This window comes from Electrophorus electricus, chromosome 8 (assembly GCF_041902795.1).
Source record: "Electrophorus electricus isolate QZ-2024a chromosome 8, ASM4190279v1, whole genome shotgun sequence".
NCBI classification, from domain to species: domain Eukaryota; kingdom Metazoa; phylum Chordata; class Actinopteri; order Gymnotiformes; family Gymnotidae; genus Electrophorus; species Electrophorus electricus.
Window position 1 is genome coordinate 13,749,877 of NC_137504.1, and position 20,200 is coordinate 13,770,076.

The window sequence follows — 20,200 nt, forward strand, 5'->3', positions numbered from 1 at the left end:
TCGACTACAACACAAACAAAAATACAAGCTTCCACCCAGCACCCGAAACGTCCACTAAAAGAGCTAATGAGGTGATTCATTTTCAAGTGTTGTTTAATATTACATCATTTCACATCACAATAAACTAAAGAAAAAAACAATTCTTGGCGGTTTCTTAATGATTTTATACTTGCACAATTGTGTTGTTCTTGCATAATTTTGGGCCTGCTTAAAAGAGACAAAAAGGAATACTTAAAAGTGGTGAATATTTAAAATATTTTTTTTTTTTTTCACCATGTGCTGCCCACTATGCACCACCATGTGCCTGCTGATGATGCTGGTTATTATTTTTGCACATCCAAAGTCCAGTCTAATGAAAACAAAATCTTTGTATTGTCATGTACCATTGTGTAAGGACTATGATTACATTTTAATTGAGAATCATGCAGGTATTTGAAGAACCCTCACCATTTCAGCAACCTCAGACTGAGGAACCAAGAACGCATGCAGCATATCAAACTCCCTTCAAGTGCACATGACCGTAACCCAGTTGTGGGCTTTTCATGCTCCATCTCTGATCGTCTGCGGGTGTGTCTGGATAAAAAGCAAGACAACATCCCCTGAAGGGAGTTCTTAAGTTATTCAGCTCAGAACCTTCTGAAAGGCATTCTGATGGGCCCTCCTACTGTGAGAGCGCATCAGAGTTGCATTTCCACTCCAGCTGCCAAGTTCAGCGCCTGCCCCCCGTTTCCCTCGCCCAGTCATCCCTGCCTCCCTTCTGAGGCAAGGCAGGGCAAGGCAGTTATATGAGTTTCGTGTTACGGCCAGGCCTGCTCTCGCAATCCTCCAGCCTCGGCCAATGGCCTCCCCGTGCACTTGTGCGGAATAAAGGAGGTCACGCAGATCATGAGATTATCTGATTCATCTACCCAGACACGCACATGTGAGATATTACACTTCCCGACCGCATTCACACACTCCCAGTTTGGGGAATATCAGTGTGAGGGGAAGCTTTTGCTCACCGGAGAAGAGCGGGTTGCATTTCAAAAGCATACTTCATCCTCACTCAGTGCTGAGACAATATTACAACAACACTGAACTTCAAATTGTTGCCTAAAGGCAGATGACGAACAGTTAAATTAGGATTCTAAAGTCCTGTTAGGACAGGATTTGTTTTACATGGGGCGATGGAGTAAGGTAATTATTACCCATGTTCCTCAGTAATTTAAGTCCTGTCCTGATCCATTATGTCAGTAACGATTCTGCCGTCTAATATACTATGAAATGACCGGTAAAGTATAACCCCAGGTTATTTGAATCCTGAGTGAACTGCCATGCCAATAAATATTCTATAATATCTTGAGGAAAATGAGTTTTCACACTTTTGTTCCAAGCAGAGAAGAACTGGAGGAAGTATTTACCTACCACATGCCATCTCAGAGGAGCGACCCTTCTAGCAGCTGTAGGTAAATAATCCTACATCGATTTAGCCTGCTAACATTCAAACCCAAGTTTGTGTTTTTATTAAATATCAACATTTTGTATGATTCCAGACAAGTGATTAAGAAATTTAGACCAAATAATACAATGAAATTAAATAATAAAAGCCCTAGATGGATGATGTTTAAATATGAATAGTGGTTTATATTTTTGACCAGCAAAATCTACGTATTATGCATGGATTTGGTGTGTGTGGTAATGCTTAAACTGAGTGGACAGTTCCATCTCTGTAATTTATAGATTTCTTATCATATACAAAACAGTCAAACATTACAGAGGTCTCATGGTAAAATTACAGAGATATGTCCAGAAAACAATCACATCTGAATAGTTCTTAGGTTTACTATTGTTATCCAGCTTCCACTTCTTATAACATGCTGATGCTTGTATTCATAATCAATCCCACTGACCAAGAATGGATGATGAGCCAAATGCTCAGGGTTAATTCATTATTACTGCCATTTTCTACTCAAGGTGCCAGTGAAACACTGAACGCTCATTCAGAAAAAAACACCAGCGCCCTCACGTTTTGCCCAAATATGACCAACTGACATTTAATTAGACACCCACTGCTGTGAAACACAATAATGAGTACCTTACCATGATTTGATTATTTATTTAAGGGGTTAGGAATTCCATGTAAAAGCTGAAAACTATTTTTATATATAGTGATATGTTGTTTGGCTAATTCAGATAACAGATTAAGGACTTACAAGGTAAATAGGCATGAATTTCCTGGTATTTACAGAGTAGGCTATTAAGAAGTTCTCAGACAGTAAGATTTATAAATATCCATTGTGAATAACTTTTCCATAACCACAAAGTGCTAAGAATTGAACATGACTCACATCAGGAGAATTTCTCTCCATACAGCCTTTTCAAAATTCAGTTGCATAATACTAAAACATGACAGTATTCATTCCAGTGACATTCTTCAGAAGAAGTGAGATCTCAACTGAATCACAAGCTTACTTAATACAATCAATATGGCACCAGAATACACTGAATCTATATGACAGCAAGTACCTGGCTTAAAAATGAATGCCTTTTACTATAGTGAAATAAATAGGTTAAGCTATGAATTCTTTACATTATATGAATACAACCAGCAATAAAGCTTAAACAACAATCACCTAAAACACTGGCAATTGAACTTCAGGTCTACTTGGCATCAATCAGTGTATACTGCCAAATGTCAGTTTACATAGCGACCATAAAATTCTGAACCAAATCATCAATCTAGGCAAGTTGCTGAAGGTGACAAATTAGGAAAAATTTCACCTTTTCAGGGCTTTTCACATACATTCAGTTTTTTCACAACCCAGTCAGTGTTTTGTGGGCTGCATGTATCAGAAAACATGGGCTAAAACAAGCCATTCAAATTTAGCTCCCCTATACGTGTCACTAGGGGAGTCATTAGAATTATACCGGCCCCCATCTGAGCATCTCCACCCACTTAAGAAGTATCTATTTGAAGGTGCACCTTTTTCCCCCGTCACAAATGCCAGACCCACTAGCATTATGCCAAAGATAAAAGCTAAGCATGAAATCTGCTCTGTTGTTGGCTGAAAACACCAGCTTAACACACCATTAGCTCCCAGTGTCACAGGACAGAACTGCTGAGTGAACAAAGTTGACTTTTGATGGCTATGTCCCAGCTACAGTTGGCAAAAACCTGTATATGCGTGCTAACTACTTTGAATCTGACAGCTTTTCCAATAAAAGGGTTTTTTTTTCAGTACAACACAGGACTGACAATGAAACCTTTACTAAAAGAGGGCTCAATATCAACTGTGTGGCAAAACTGCACATATTTTAAGAACAATAATTATTAAGTATTTTGAAAATAATTAGAAATAATGCTAACTGTGTTTCTTTGGCCATTTAGCACTAGCTAATACTAATGGCTGATGTAATACAGTATTAGGTCATTCTTAAAAAGTGACTTTCTGCACAGTAACGTTAATGCTATTAGTTTGTTAGTTGAGTGTCTCTAAGAACTTTGGGTTCCACTCAGGTAATCAAGAGTTCACAGCAGTTGTGAGGGTAGGCCGCAAAGCCTACTTGCGTCGGCACACTCTGCAAAAGAAGGGGGTGGGGTGAGCAGTGGCTTATTTTCATTTCAAGTAATAGGCACTCAAACAGACCATTCTGAACAGGGTAGGGACACAACAAGCCACCCCCTACCCCTCACATCCATCCCTGAGGACTGTATACATTACCAAGGGGGGAAAAAAAAGAAAAAAAGAATGAAATGTCTACATACATTCAGTTGAATTTGAGTTCTCATTGATTTTTGAGGACAACAGTAAACGTGGAGTAAACAGGATCTTATGAAACCAACTTGTTCTGATCTTTGTTTGTTTTTTAACTGATGAACAAATAACTTGACTTTCAAAGGTGAACATCATAACTACAATGCTGATGCATTTTTTAGGTGATGCATATTTTAGGACCTCACCTGAAACTGCACCTGCCCCTCATCTCTAGCCTGCTGGTTTCCCGAATACAATCTAATTAATTAGAGGTGACATTTTCATGGGATTTTAAATAAACGTGGCTACTGGCTATTTAGATTACTACCCAGTACTTACCCTCTGGGTGGTGACATGATCATTTTGATGGCATGATATTTTCAAAATGCAAAACTTGGGTGTGGAGAAAATTACATCATGTGCATGTATTGTGCAGCACAGGCAGTAGAGGAATAGGAACAAGGCTCCTGAAAGGCTAAAATCTTCACCCATGCTTGAGGTATGGAATGACAGTCCTGATGACTTACTGTAGTCAGCACACTGATCAGTTCCAATCCAAGGACACGACACAGACAAAAAACAACTTTTATAATCAATCAATCACTCAGACACACACACACACACACACACTGATGTGAAGCAGCAGCCAATTGGCACACAGCGTAATCTCTATTGGAAACCATAGCTCCCAGTGGACTACTCCAGGTATAGGAGGTGGTTAAGACCAGAACAGAGCACCAACCATCACTGGACATACACACACACTTCACATTCATACAGGACAGTTTAGTTTCAATAAACCTAAGCTCCATGTTTTTGGACTGTGGAAGGAAACCCATGGAGACACAGGGAGAACATGGAAAATCCATCCAGATTCGAACCCAAGACTTTAGTGATGATAGGCAAACATGCTGACCACCAAGCCACTGTGCTGCTCCCAAATGATATTTTTATAAATTGTGGAACTTTAATGAACAGGATGCCATATCGGCTCCACCTTGGCATTGCGTGAACATTACTCCTATTGCAGATGTTCAAGGCAAGCAGTGACATTTGCACGACATTTCTGACATGCTGAGTCACCGTGGCTTGCGGCGAAGTAACTTTGCCAAAAGTAAATGTTCAAAGAGTGCTTCCTTTCACCGCCAAGGGGCAGCAATAAAAGATTTCATGGCTCGTACAGAGAGAACTCAATTCAATTACACTCTGCCATGTCCTTGGCGCTAAAGCAGACAAATGGCAAGGGAGCTGGCGGACACTGGGCCATTTCCCTCTCGCTTTTATGAGATTACCCTTCATTTAACACGTTACAGCTCCAAAAAGGCTGATGGTGACACATTGTTTATTGTATGGTGTGACACATTAAAGTAGTTTAGGTCAGTCCTTGGCTTCTTCTACCTCCTGTGTTGTCAAGATTGCAGTAACTGCTTTTTACTGTTATGGAAAAAGGGGTATTAATTGGTTCTGCTGACCTGTTTATCTTTGCTAAGGAAATATGTGAGTAGCAAAAGCCTTCAATCTTATTTGTTTACACAGCTTGATAAATGTGCATGCAAGACAACATAAGTACTTGTTTGAAGAATAAACACACCCATCAAATGGATAAACATCTCACTAAAGAAAAAACAAAATCCTTTGTGGGTGGGCAAAAACTCATTCTCTCAAAAAGCAAACAACAGTTTTTTAATTATTTTTAAAGATTTCCAAACTAGCTAACAAAAGATTGTTATGAAAAATGAATCTAGGCAAGAATTCTAAACTTGAACTACAGAAAGCAAAAAAAAGGCAGGTCCTCTTCAAACTTCAAAGCATTTGGACTCTTTAGCTACACCTCTATGCCTGAACGGAAAGGGATGCAGTGTAGAACATCTTGGATACGGTCCATGGTCTAGTAAAGGGCACCTACAGGAGGAGTGGCAGGGCTAGTGACCAACAGATGCTCCGCTTCCAATAACCGCACGGTGTGCGCTGCCTGGCCCAAATTCACTCGCACAGAGCCACAAAGCAGAGTGAAGATTCCGTGTGGGACCTGGTTAAAACGGAGCCCAGGAAGTGCCGTAAACCACACTAATGCCACACCCTTACACTGGAATCAAGACATTACAACTGAGGTTCTTTAGGAACTCAGACATTGCTGAGTCTTTGGGCCTCATTCATATGAAGACAGTATTACAGTGAAAGAGGGAAGAGGAACTAGCTTTGCAACTCACAAGACAGTGTAAACTTTTCAAAAGCTACACAGTGTCAAACAACAGATTCTCCGAGATGAGTCAAATGACTGAGTCAGACGAATGAATGACAGTGAATGGCAACTGGTTTTAAATGAACTGCAACTTCTCCCAGCCACACAAGAACCTATTAAAAAGCAATGACTTTGTTGTTGGCTTAGTAAGGTTGATGAGACTTCAAAGGTTCCCCAATAAAGAAATCAAAAACAAGAAACAGGGCAGGTGTGAGTGGCATTATTTGTGTTGTCAAAATAAAGCTTTTAGATTGCAAGCAGCCAGAAAAAAAAAAACAAAAAAAAAACAAAAAAACTAAATTAAATTCAGGATTCACACGTCAATCACTCGAAGCTTCATTTAACAGCCTAGACAATGTTGTTTTATTCCCAACAGGCATGCCTATCAGAGTTCTGGTTCAAAAGACTTTTTTAACTGTGTTGAATTTCAAGACTTCTGATTAAATGGGCTAGCTGCGCCAACTAGACGTTTACAGGAGAAAACCCTTCGGGTTCTTCCGAGTCATATTGAATTACATATGATAAATGAGTCCAATATATCGCGTGCACAAGCGTGTGCACACACACACACACACACACACACAGAAAGGTACTGGGTCAGCTGAAGATGCGGAAGAGGAAGTAAAAAAAAAATGTTTTTTTTTTAAATTGTCAGCTGTAGATGGCAGAGGACATGCAACCTGCAGTGAGCTCTACACCCATCATTTCAGCTGCCAACAAGTCCTGTTCAAGTGAGGGCAGAGACGGAGGGACTGTGCACAAAGGACGAAGAAAATATAAAAATATCAATCAACTGCAAGAACATCAACCCAGAAGCAGACATTTTCCCTGTTTAATTGTTTGCCTGCATCACCCTTTCAACCATGAGATGTATTCTTGCCAAGTGATAGATTTGCTTAGCTAAAAAAAAAAAAAAGTTTCTTGTTTCTTATGTTAGTTGTTGCCAATTCCCACCTACAACCGAGATCTCCAGGCTTTCTGTGACATCTCCAAGTCTACACCATGGAAGATCTGGAGAACGCAGCCAACAGCCCGATCCTACAGGACCTACGAGATCCCCGTACCTGGCTTCCATCTCCCAAAGCCGACGATCATCAGCTTGTTGTGGCGGGGCGGGGATACACGACACCCATTTGCTTTCCTAATACTTGCCAGTCATTAACCCAGACAAAACACTGACGGCAACACTACGCAGACACCAATAAACTGAGGTAAGACCCATATCTTAAAGGAGCACCTTCAAGTAAATCACCCTATAACATTTAATTTCCTTTCAGACTACATGCTGATGACTCAAACCATTTTATGTCTTCCAGACTCTGTGAACCAGAACAAAACAGAAAACAAAACAAGAAAATCATGAGCATGAAATTCTGAAATAGTACGAAAGACCAAAGCATGCAATCCAATTAAAATCTACATCATCATTAGCTATATTACTGCACTTTAAACTTCATTACCATTATGTCCATTCCTCAGGTCTGGAACGTTGTTACGAAGGCGTAAGCCACTCAGCACTTGACTTGGATTATGGGCACCCACACTGGTTGATATTTAACATCTAACATGAAGTAACGTAACATTGTGCAGAATAACATATACACTATAGTGATGCCACATGAAGGCAGAACTTATCTGAGAGGAAGTCATCAAAGGTAAACCCAAGCTAGCGCACAAGCCTGAGTGATTCTCCATAGCAACCAATGCTATGGAGACCTGCGTTAAAAATCAATGACTTGTCTTGTAGTAGACTACTGTGGCTCTGCAGATGAGGTCACCAATTGATACTCAGCACAGCTTCAAACATCTAATCCATTCATTAAAGTGCAAAAATGGCTCAACTGTGATTTGCAGACGACATCATTTAACCTTTTCACTTCCGAGCTAGCGAGCAGTCTGGGCTGAAAGCACACCGATACCAGTGGCAGGAAACACCCGTGTGACCACTGGCCATCGCTCACCAGCCTCACGACAAAAGCGAGCAGGGAACTAATTTTTCCCTGGGAAGAGAGAGAGAGAGAGAGAGAGAGAGAGAAAGAAAACAAAACAAACAAAACCAAACGGGGGGGGGGAGAAGCGAAATTTTGCTGAGAGAAAAACAAAGCTGAGTGGAATGTAATTACTGGGTGAAAAGCGCCTCTTCCAGGCTAGGGAAAAGGTGGCGGGCAGAAGGTCACAGCAAGAGTTAAATTCTTTTAATGCTGTGCAGCAAAGTAGGTGGGGGACAGAGTCCGGACTACAAGCACGTGCTCGAGAGAGAAGAGCAAACATCTGAGGGGAAAGCAAAGAGGAAGGTGCTGGCTACAGGGGAAGGTGAAGTGCTGCAGCTAATGCGTAGGATGCTGGGAATGGAAAACAGAGAGCTGGGGTGCCATTTTACCGGTAGAAAGCTTTACGCTACACGTGACTCAGAGACTGGCACATGGGGTCAACACACAAAAAAGAAGACACCAACAAGAAAGAGACCTCTAAGTCAATAACAGCATGGGAAAATGATCAAGATTTTGGAACACAGCGGTCAATCAATAAACCGGGGTGGGGGGAAATTTACCAGAGATTAACAACATATTATTGCTATTACTAGAAAACCTTAAATCTAGAAAGTTTCAGAAGAGAGAGAAAAAAAATTATTTGTTTAACAGCTTTGAACGTACAAAGTTGTAAAACACCACCTTAAGTTTTATATTATGATGCAACAACATAACCTATCTAGTGTAATAACAATATTTTTGTTCTACTCAAACTCAAAGTGCTCCAAAACATTTTTGGAGCATTTGATGAAGCATTTGATGAACATTGCTACAGACCGAGAAACCTGCAACTTGGGACACTGAACAAGGTATTTTAGGGTATTACATGCTCCATCTTTAAACTCATGCCCCCATGTCCCTACAATCTGTATGAGCACGACAGACAGCATCTCTTTCGGCAGCGCTGACAGGCCAGCCCTGGCCGTGCTGTACATTCAAGTTCACTCTGGGTTCGACCTCAAAATAAACAAAACAAACGCACTACCGTGCTAACAACGGGGCCACGGCAGCCAAATTTCGAAGCAAGGGACAGTCTGCAAAACCTGAACCCTGGGCCAAGGGATGCGCGGAGGGGGCGCGTGTGGCGCTGCTGGCGGAGAGCAGATGGCTCGGGCCCTGTTTAGAGCAGCAAACCGCTCTTCCTCCACCGGTGACATTAAGAGAGAGGGTGATGCATGCCTTTCTCTGAGCCAAAAAAACCACCACCACCACCAGCCATCCAACCAACTAAACAAACACAAACAGTCTTTTGCCTCAAGACAAGTCCCAGCATTGTTCTGGCTAGCGTGGCATCCTCTCTCCGAGAGATAATGTACATTCTTCTGTTTGAATGATTGTAAAACATTTTCTTTTGACCCTTCCTTATCCAAACGCTACACCAGACCTGTTTTTGTGAAACCAGCGATATGAGCCTAAGCTTACATGGAGAACAAGAAAGGTAATGGTAGGGCTCAAAACAAAGCTGTCCTGGGATCAGTTGAAGCCTAGCGATAGGCAGCTGAAGGGTGCCTGCATCCAGAAATGCGCTGCACAGAGGGAGCAGCAGTTTCTGTTATGGCCTGTTGCCTAATTGGGTGCTTGGCCGAGACTGGTGGAGAGTCTGAGCGAGGTGTGCGCAGGCGTCGGCAAAGGTCTGGCTGCTCGGAGGGAGCTCCGCCTGCCGCATCTCTTGCACCACAGCCTCTATCCGGTCTGAGCACTAGCACCACGGTATCGCAATGCACGGGTCGCTCCGAGGACTTCAGGATCGTACAGCTGGTCTTATTTGTACAAAAAACAAAAACCCCTCACTGCGTGAGACCAGAATTTCAAAAGTGAAAATCAGGCTGGGTCACCCGTCTATGCCAGGGACCAAAAGCAGTTTAGAAGAAACCTAATTAAAGGTGTACTACATGTCAAATATAATCAGGTCTACACATCTGTTCTTTAAAGGAGTAAATCTGCTGAGCCACATAACGCTGACACCAAGATCCCCAGGAAATGATGCGTGACCAGATCCGGGTAAACAGAGGTGAATTAACACAGCAGATCACTGCAGATAAAACCAGAATGAGAGCAACTAAAATTAGATGTTATGAAACCTTCATTCTCTGTTTGTTTTCATTGCCCCCCCCCCCCCCCAAGCTGAACTTAAGCCCTGCTCAAACACTATAGATGTACACAGCACAAGGCAGACTGCCATTACATTCTGGGCTGGGTGTTTCCCAAAAGCACCGTAAAACAAAGATCATGTTTAAATGGAAGAGCGAGTGTTACACTGAACACTCTCTCTCTTATTTAAGATGATCTTTAACACTGCAATCATTTTGGAAAACGGGGCCCTGGCCAATAGCTTAACAGTAAGGCCTTTAAAATGGATAACTCTGAAACCATATAAGTTCCCAGTCATGACTAACACTGTGAATCCCACATTTTAGAATACTGGGTACATTTAAGAGAAAATTACAGTAACTAATTGTTTAAATTATGTACAACATATAACTGTAGCTCTAGAGCTGGATCTAAAACAACCACTGTAAAATAGTAGTGTATTAATTACTGAGCCTATTAAAAATGTCTTAGCTTCAGCAACTACAAAAAAAAAGAAAAAAAAAGCTTGATGGCATCCATCCAAATAACGTAAACAAACCAAACGTAACAAACAGCACATTGTAGTTGAAAGATAAAAACCAAAAAGGGACAGCATTCTGACAAACATGCACAACTCATAAGACATTCACTTTTCTTACTGCTTTTGCAGCACAGCCGTACAAAATTTCAATTGCATGCTTTTATTGCCAGTCAATAAACTAAACGCCTAATCTTACAAAACACGAAATCGCCAATCATTATCCAGATTCTAGGAATCCCCATTTTCTCCACTGTTAAAAACTATTTGGGTAACTGAACTTTTAACTGAGAGTTTTCCTTTTCTGTTGCATGTTAACAGTAGTTTTCCTTTTCTGTTGCATGTTAACAGCAGTTCTACACAAAACTGACCTGGCTGAATTACCCCAAGGTACTGAACACCGTCAGGGACCATAAATATAATGTAGAAATAAGCCACATGTTTAAAGATTCAAAGAGCGTCCAGACACTCTACAACCTTTATGTTGAACAGATATTCTACCAGAAGTTTATTTTACTGTTAGGACGGAGATGTGTCTTATAAGAAGCTGCACCGCCATAAAATTTGCTTATGAAATCTAAATGTCTCATCAGTGAGGAAATGCACCATTGCGTGGCCCGTTAACCTGATGTCACTACAGCACCAAAGTTTAAGCCCTCCCCTCTATGGAGGTGAACACAACTCCAATCTAACCCACCCTCTCGCAGCATTTCCATATACATCACTTATGGAAGTAGCTGGGAATGGACTCCTTAACATTTAACATTTACAGCATTTAGCTTTTATCCAAAGGGACTTACAATTATGACTGAATACAATTTGAGCAAGTGAGGATTAAGGGTCTTGCTCAGAGACCCAACAGTGGCAACACGGCAGTGGTAGGGCTTGAACAGGCAACCTTCTGATAACGAGTGGAGTACCTTTACCATAGAATTCTGTGAAAATATTAGCCTGGCAGAACATAAAGGTGGAAAAATTAATTTACTGGCCTGCGACAAGCCAGCATTAGGTCTCAAGAGTCTTTGCCATAATCCAGTTTTGCATGTAAAACTCATACACAGTGGAGAAATCTGGCAGCTCCAAATGCTCGGCTGAAGTCAGACCCCGAATCAGAAACACTTCATGTCAGACATACAGGGAAGGTCTGGGGGGTGAACTAAGTGTTAAGCTTATGGCACAGCTGCACTCCACCATGTGAGGACTCCGCATACAAATCAAAGGAGGTCAGTGGGCGAAGCATCCCCGTGCTGTAATCATTCAACAGCTACAGTTCTTGTTCAACAAACTAGCTGGGGAGGGGGTGGAGTCAAGCAAATATACCCCCCCCCCCCAACCCTGCATATAAGAGCATCATCAAAGTCCCTGCTGCAGCAAATTCCATCACCTTGATATTCGGATTGGAAAAACAAAGCAAAACTAAAGAAAACAAAGCAAAACAAAGAGGAAAAAAAAAAACAAGAAGTTGAAAGAAACTGAAGAATTCTAAAGGAGGGGTTGGGAACTTGGCACGAAGCATGCCGTAGGGTGGACCTCTGAAGAGCAGTGCTACCCGTCTGGCACTTGCTTCATAACTGCCAGGGGTGGGCACCAGCCTGGCTCAGGATGGGAGGGTAACAAGCACTGTCGGTGGGCGAGAGCCAACAGGATTCATCGTGGTTACCGTCTTTTGGTATAAGGCGAAGTTTTCCCCGTGCCAATGACACGGTGCTTGCATAACTCGGAATGCAACATGGACCTTCATTTGCTAGTCAGACCAATGACGACTGGGCAGCTGCCAGCAGATCCGACTCCCGACACCCAATTCTACGGATTCGACAGAGACAGATTCGAATTACATTTCATAATTCCAAGTATTTACTGTACTTTAGCTACCCAGCACATCTGCATGTTGGATTCTCAGAAGAGTATAAATATTTTTTAAAAACATGAAAAAAAAAAAGAACCTCACGCATCAAGGACTCGAGCCGTTAGGAGCTGTTGTGTGGCCTCCCACGCGGCACCATTTTGGTTTGTCAACAAAGCGGCTCCGTTTCAACACGGCGTCGCCATCGTCGCTCTTATCATGTTAATATTCAGAGCCAACAGTTGCTCACTGATCCATCTCACGATCTACGCCTTTGCCTGTTTTGTAGCTCTGCCACATCCTGCTCAAGGGTACCACTGTAATACGAAACAGCCACTTTCTCAATCAAAGAAGGCTGATGAACATTTTTCTTTTTGAAATGCACATTTCATGCCTTCTTTGGCGAGCAAAAGATACAATTAAAATAAACAGGTGGCAGTAGATCAAAGAAATAAAGAATAGTATGTTAAAATGCCATCCATGTTAAATTACAGAAGTAAGAACTTATATATAAAAAAAAACCAACAATGAATCCCTTTAAAATATATTGTAAATCTACATGTAAATCTAAGTATACAAACTGTAAATCTCATTTAGCCACTTAAAACACAGGTTAAGCACTCAAGTAGATTATTAGTCACTGTAGGCCACAAAGTGATATTTAAGGTCACCACACTTAGTTTACTGTACAGTTCCCAACACTTTTTTTGATAAGCTGACTGGACTGGTACGCTCTGGCACAGCTGTTAAAAGTAAGAAAACCGGAGTACGAGCACAAACTGCACAGAAGACACCCCAGCACACCTTTTAGTGACTTTTCCTGACTTTGGTTCCTGAGCTTCCATGGTTCTTAAAAGGATTAGCTAGGTTGCACTTCAAATATCAACAAACCTGAAATCAGTGCCTGAGATCAAGGTTTTTTTTAGGGACTGTTACATGTCAACCCCCCCCCCCCTCCCCCCCCCTCCCCCCCCCCCCCGGGAGTTGCAGTGTTGCACTTGGTCATGCAGGCTTGATCATTTTCAAACCTGTCGGTTCTTTTTTTTTTTTTTTTTTTCTCTCTTTCTTTTTCAAATTTTTTTTGGCTTTCTTGCAGTCGAATTGCTGCATACTGACTGAGCTGAAATTGAAAACATCCCTTGCACTGACTATTTAAAAGCACACATGCTTTGGAGAAGATAAAATCTGAAACCACCAAACATAGGTTCTGGCCTGGGGTTTTCCTGGGTTATAGAGCCTCTATTTCAAGACAATTGATCTTTGAGCTTTTCAAAAGCTCTAGTTGAACATTTATCAAAAACGCAGTCATTCAGCTTCTCTACAACAGCCGAAAGATCAGGAGTGGCAAGAGAAAGATGTCTTGAGAGCTCTAGATTCAACCCTAATAAGGCAGTGACCACAGACCACAACTGGCAAATCGTAGCTGTTTTTGGGAAGGGGACTGCGACTCCACATTTTCTGAGATTTAGCTTTATATGATGTAATTACTGATCTTCGTGGCCAACTTCACCAGTTTGCTTACTGGTGCAAAGTGTTTGTCAAGCAAATGCCTCTGTTTGAGCCCAGATTTGAATCCCACCGGTCACATTTAGTCACATTAGACCCCACAGAGGCCTTCCTTCAGAGGCCTTAAAATACTGAAAAGTCCAATTGTAAAATCCATGACTTTTTAAAATGTAATCTGGCCAGTAGTATACTCACTCACCACTTACCGGTGGTAATTACTGAAAATTACATGGAATTCCCCTTCATGAACGGTGACATATTGACCCACCAAATCATTCACAGAGACTAAAGTAACAGTGTACAAACTTACTTTGTGCAACCGGTGTGCAAACAACGCTGTGGTGGAAGCAGGAGGGATGCCTGTCGTGTCATGACAATGCCAAACTCGCCCTGGTACACGGTCATGCCCGAAAGGTGGGTTTGAGAAAACAGAAATGATGAATTCACAGGGGCAAGCAGCTCAAGGATCTCAGAAAGAGAGAGAGAAAAAAAGGAGTTGATTGTGTAGAATATTCAAGGCAGGCTTCATCCCGTCCACTGACTGGGCGTCTGTAGCTCAGCTATGGTCCAAGCCTATCTTACCAGAAATGCACACTGACTAACTTGGCTTTCCTAGCACACTACAAAAATGTTTAACATGCAACACTGCTGAGCCTTTGACGCAAAACCCTTTTTCAGGACTTTCTGTGCACCATGCACACTCTCAAGCAGGCTTGATAGGCAGGTTTGGCAATCCTTTTGAGATGACTCCAGAAATGTTAATTGTACAAAATAATGATCCATCTGACTTGTGAGTTCTGGTACAAATTGCATAATTTCTTTAGTTTCATCAAGACAAAGTTACTAAAATATTAAACTGTATGACATTACACTAAAATGGCATCAGAATATTATTATCTAGCTTCAGAATATTATTATGCACCTTGTGCTAGCTGCAGCAAATCTTCACAACACTCTCCTATGGAAACATCATTATTATGAAAGCTAACATTTACTAAGCACCTCAGACCTGGAATCATTCTTTGCACCTCTTAATGTAGCTATTTATTAGCGCATGATGGGTAAACGCTGACATTAGTTCAGCAGCTGTCGCAATGAAAATATGACATGGTAAATAAGGGCCTCAGGCGGCTTTGGCAACGCCTCCGGGGGGGGGGGGTCATGTTAATTGGTTCCCCCAGTGGGTGCCATGCTGTAGATAGGACAGATCTATGGGGCTCACATATCTAAGCTGGGGAAGGAGGGGTTGCACAGAGGTAGAGGGCACCCACACAGATCTCAGATCAACAAGCAAGAGCCGTAAACGAGGCCGGGTGGCTGTGGTCGAGGGACTACCTGAAGGACAGGCACGTGGGCGAGCTCCAGGCCTACCTGAGGGACAGGCATGTGGGTGAGCTCCAGGACTACCTGAGGGACAGGCACGTGGGCGAGCTCCAGCAAGTCTCTATCGAGCCTTCTGCTCCACTGACAATTCAGTGCTCGAAACACTGGACAAAATGTTATTGCAGTTTAACAGTAATTTAAAAAAATAATTATAATAAATTACAGATCAGTGGTTTGGTGGGCAACAGTGTACTGCACAAAAGTAACTCTTACTGAAAAGGTGAAAGTTGATTAACAAACTAAAAAAAAACAAAAACAAAAAAACAATAAATTAGGCTATTTTCTAAGCCCATATCCTTATCTTATGATTAACATTTAAGGTTCATTTTTAATGCCAAAAATATAGTTTCTCTATAATTACTTTTACATATCATGTAATATCAAACTGATATCAAACATCAGCAAGACTTGCTTCAGTAGCGAACAGTAGCTCCTTATCTGAAATGGAGCAATGACAACAATATGGAGAACTGGAAAATCTAAACCAGGCCTTCTAGTTATTAAGCAGCAACTGCTCATAGCCTATATCCGAACTGTCAATAATGACAAAACACCTGTTAACCTCAGTAAGGGGTGTGTAACTGACCAAGATCTTCTCCACCTAGTATGGCAGGAAGAGCACAGAACAGAACAAACTCTGCAGAATAAACATAATTAGATTAAAAAAAAGAAAAAAAAGAAAAATGGCTGGGCATCTTCTGCCAATCTAAAACACCCTGTTAATCCTGACATTTGCCCACTACAAGTTAACTGTTGTGCTCTGTGTGCACAAGGGTGCAATGGACCTTGAAACATAGTGGGTAGTGTAAAGTTTTACTCCTTTTTTTTGGACATGAGCTTTTTGAGTATACCTAGTATTTTAATTTTTAATTATTATTAGGAAAGCTAATATTTACTAAGTATCCCAGACATGGAAGAAGAAATTGGTTTCATTAAATGTTCAACTTTCATTAGCTTCATTACAATTTTAGATTATTATTGAACTGCACTACAACTAGCTAAATGGATAAATCAATGCGCGATTAAAAAAAAAAAAAACAACTAAAAAAACTACTTGTACACTGTAGACAAGGATAATGACCTGAAAACGTATTAAAATACCAAAGGGGTCCTAAATTATATGAGCTACCCAGAATTCAGTTATGTTTTGAGCACACAGGTCAGTCACCTTAAACCTATTTAAATCTGAAATATGATAACTGCATAAACTGACCTGCAGAAGATTAAAACAATACACGATATGCCTGAAATGCTCGTGCAAGTAAATAGCTGTGACGTGCGGTTTCACGTCATGCTCACAAACTGGCTGTGTAAGAAAAACACTTGCTTATTCTATCTGATTTATCTTGTCTAATCAAAGCTCACCAAAAAAAAAAACCCAAACCAACCCAACTTTAAGTTCGCCAGCATGTTTGTTCAAAATGTGCATTCCAGAGTTAGTGCTCGGCCTGGCACGCACAAGCAGGTAGCGAGCGCCAGCCAACCATGTGGCTTACCTGCTGTAGGTGTACGTGGGCGAAAAAAGTTGAGGCATGGCCTCGCTGCCCCTTGGCAGACCCGACGTGTCGCTGTACCCATTGCCCCGGACCCATCCATCAGTAGTGGCGGCAGTCGGCAAAGAGGCGTACAAGCCCAGCGGGGGCTTGTGGTCGGGCAAGCTCACGGCTGAGCCGGCAGTGTAGGGGTATGGTTGCCTGTCCACGTGGCCAACGCCCCCTCCGTGCTGCACGGGCAATGCTGACAACTGGCAGTAGCTCCGCCTCTCGCTTTCCTGTTTGATGACTCCAGGTGTGCACAGCTGGATGTACTCAGTGTCCTCCTCCATCTTTATGGAGGGCAGGCTGGCAGGGGGCTCTTGTGCCCGCTGGGCACCCTGCCCAACTCTGCCGTTTACACTGCCAAAGTCGCCTGCAGGCCGGGTGTCCTTCAGCACACCACAGCTGCCATCCCCGTGCAGGGTGTCCTCCATCCCCAGCGACAACAAGGTGTCCTCGGCCACGCCCAGGTCGGGGAGCTCCAGACCCTGCAGGATGTCCAGGGTGCTGTCATCCAGCAGCCTGTCCGCCCCATACACGTCCCGGTCTGGCTGGTTGTAAGGGCCGAAGTCGTAGTTGGCCTTCTCTGGAGGGGAAAACTCCTCCATTTTAAAAGGAAACGACTCAGGGGCCAGAACACCAGAACTGACTGAGGTAGACGTGCGACTTAATTCTGCAATGCTCTCATCCAAGAGTGCAAAGTTATCTCCGAAGCTAGAGCCCAGGGCATCTTTTGGCTTCTGCTGCAACCTGAATGGCTTTGCAAATACCTTGTTATCTGTCTCCTGAGTGCTACGTCCCACTGACGCCGGTCCAGCCACAGAGAGCTCCCGCTGAAGGCGACTACCGCTCAGTCCGTTGGAAACGTCGCTAGAAACAGAGACTGGGGTGGTGGACGGGGCGCTGCATATGTTTGTCAACAGGCCTCTCATGGCGCGATCTCCTAACGCCAGACTTTCGTCCTGATTATTGCTGTGTTCTAGCACGCGATCCATCTCTCCAAGCTGCGGAATAAATATAGTGAGCATAAAATTGTCCCAACAGTAAACCCAAAAAGGTTTATTATGAAGGACACTTGTGTATTCATTTTACATACATCTGTGTGCGAGTTTACAAATAAATACTATATTAAATGCCTAACTGTTCCAATCAGCGCCTTACAAAACAGAAAAAATGTCTTTCTAGACTTGGCACGCTGAAAAAGAACTTCGCAGCTGGCCTAATCATTAAAAAATAGCCCATAGCTACCATACTTTGTTATTTTGGATCTGGTGAGTTCATATATGCTATCCCATGTCATTCGACATTTAAAAAGATCCTCACCGTGTCCCATAAGATTAATTAAGTGCGCTTAATGTATGTCACAAACCGGAGACAGATTGTTGCGACTATTTGAGATACTGGAAGGGCAGACGGCAACGTCCACAGTAAAATCCATAAAATCCACCCAGAGTCTCCTACCACAGTAGTGCAACCTGTTGGCTGTGAAGAGCTACTACATCTAAAACCAAAGCAATAAACTCAGCGCATTAACTTCATTGGGAGATACACGGGGATTATATGTAAAGTTTAAAAAGCACAAGGCCAATCGCAATATAATTTATGTCAACTGTATGAATTGCTGGCTAATCTGGAGGGCTTTTTTAAACTAAAAGCGATTTGTTGCAGGAGGGCAGTCAGTCTAGCAATAGCCTAACTGGATAGCTCGCTAGATAACTTATGTGCGTAGCGTGTCATTTAGCATTACGGAGTAGGTAGTTAGAGGCAGCTAGTATTAGCAACATGTGTTTCATGGTTGAGTAAAGATATTCATACTTCTGCATAAATGTCTTCGGCTGAGTACTCCAGTCTGGCCTTTTATAAACCACTTGCAAAAAAATTAATCAAAAAATTAAGATATGCTTACCTATATGAACATTACGAATCAAACATGTTCATTCCCAGGTTGTCGATTGATAACGTCACTATAAAATCCAAGGATCTTTCACTTCAAGTCCGTCACGACAGTTGTGCCGACTTCCCCCGCCTGTTTGTTAACAAGCCGTATTGCCAGCTTGTTGCTGTTTCCAACACTAGCTGTGGTATTTTACATTAGTTTGCTTTAAACCCAGACCGCGACAATCTAGCTAAACCTAAAAAAAAATGACACGCAAAGAATAACAGTCGTCAAGATGTTAATTTCCGCCTCTTTTCAAATACAGGTAGCCTACTTGATGATAAAACCATACTGCCGCCGTATTAGGAATAACGTTAGCTAGCTTGCTAGGGTGTCGAATGCGGAATTGCCAACATTACATAAGCGGCTTGTCAACTGGACAGAGCCGGCAGACAGTGATCTCCACTCGGTAATTGCAACGCTAGCTTGCGAGCTAGTTGAACTGCAGTTAGCTAGCTCGGGCTCTCGAGCGGTGAACGCCCCTCACAAACTACAGAACTCGCGCTAATTGGCTGAGGCAGGCAGAAAACTCTTCAACGTACCGCTTGCTTACAAACTATGACAAAGGTTAAGTATATTGTGTTTAACCGTTATTTTCCACCGGGAGAAAAAAAAAGTCACGTTAAAACGTGTCCACGTTGGACCTAAAAATTGTTCACCGTCGGGCGGGATACTCCGTATCAGCCTTGTCATGTTTTACTGCGTATCAGCTTGGTGCGAGGATGCCGCGGTCGTGCCAAAGACGGCACCTAATGCCCACATTTCAACCCCGTTAGCTAGCTAGCTAACGCCCTCGCTAATTTACAAACATACTGTCGCAAGCTAACATAGCTAGCAGCTAGTTTAGTCTGTTAGCTTTCTAAACGAAAGCTAAGAGCTGCGTGAAAGTTAGAGGCCGTAAACTTTTTTCCCCCTAATTAACCGTGGAGAGTTCAAAACGGAGGAAATCTGTAGCTAGAGATTGGATTTTCGGTTGATGGAAATTAAAACTTGCAAGGACGACTAGTAAACCGTAAACTAGATAGCTTTAGTCTTAAATGGCGCAGCAAAGTCTAGATAAAGGGGCAAAGGGCACTTTCATACAAAATGGAAATAAACCAGAAAACGAAAAGATGGTTAGGTAGACACTGCGATTCTATTCTTTCATCCCAAGTGTAAAAAGATGGGTCGAATGACGTCTACTATTTCGTAACATAGTACTGTCTATTAATCATCATAATCTTAAAACAAATATATAAATACATTTCTAAAAATCACCCATTCAGAAGACTTTGAACTGCCTGCTAAGAGACCTTGGCGAATTTACAAAAAACAGACATGCGCAGAATGAAACCTGCCAATTTGATATTCATAATCCGCGCAAGTGAGAGGCAGACTTTAAGT

The 20,200-nt window shown here is 42.2% G+C and overlaps 1 protein-coding gene across 2 annotated transcripts in view; it reads right to left on the reverse strand.

The window, feature by feature from the left end:
• Nucleotides 1-19,812, reverse strand: part of LOC113585513 (glucocorticoid receptor) — a 38,596-nt gene extending 18,784 nt beyond the window's left edge. The window contains exons 1-2 of one of the 2 annotated variants that reach the window (XM_027023038.3): nucleotides 18,788-19,812; nucleotides 16,843-17,885 (exon numbers count right to left, since the gene is read on the reverse strand). In XM_027023038.3, the coding sequence (XP_026878839.2) occupies nucleotides 16,843-17,876 (1,034 nt within the window). In that variant the 5' untranslated portion in view covers nucleotides 17,877-17,885; nucleotides 18,788-19,812. The remainder of the gene's footprint in view (nucleotides 1-16,842; nucleotides 17,886-18,787) is intronic. The other variant, XM_081718654.1, reaches the window with a different exon arrangement.
• Nucleotides 19,813-20,200: the final 388 nt, after the last annotated feature.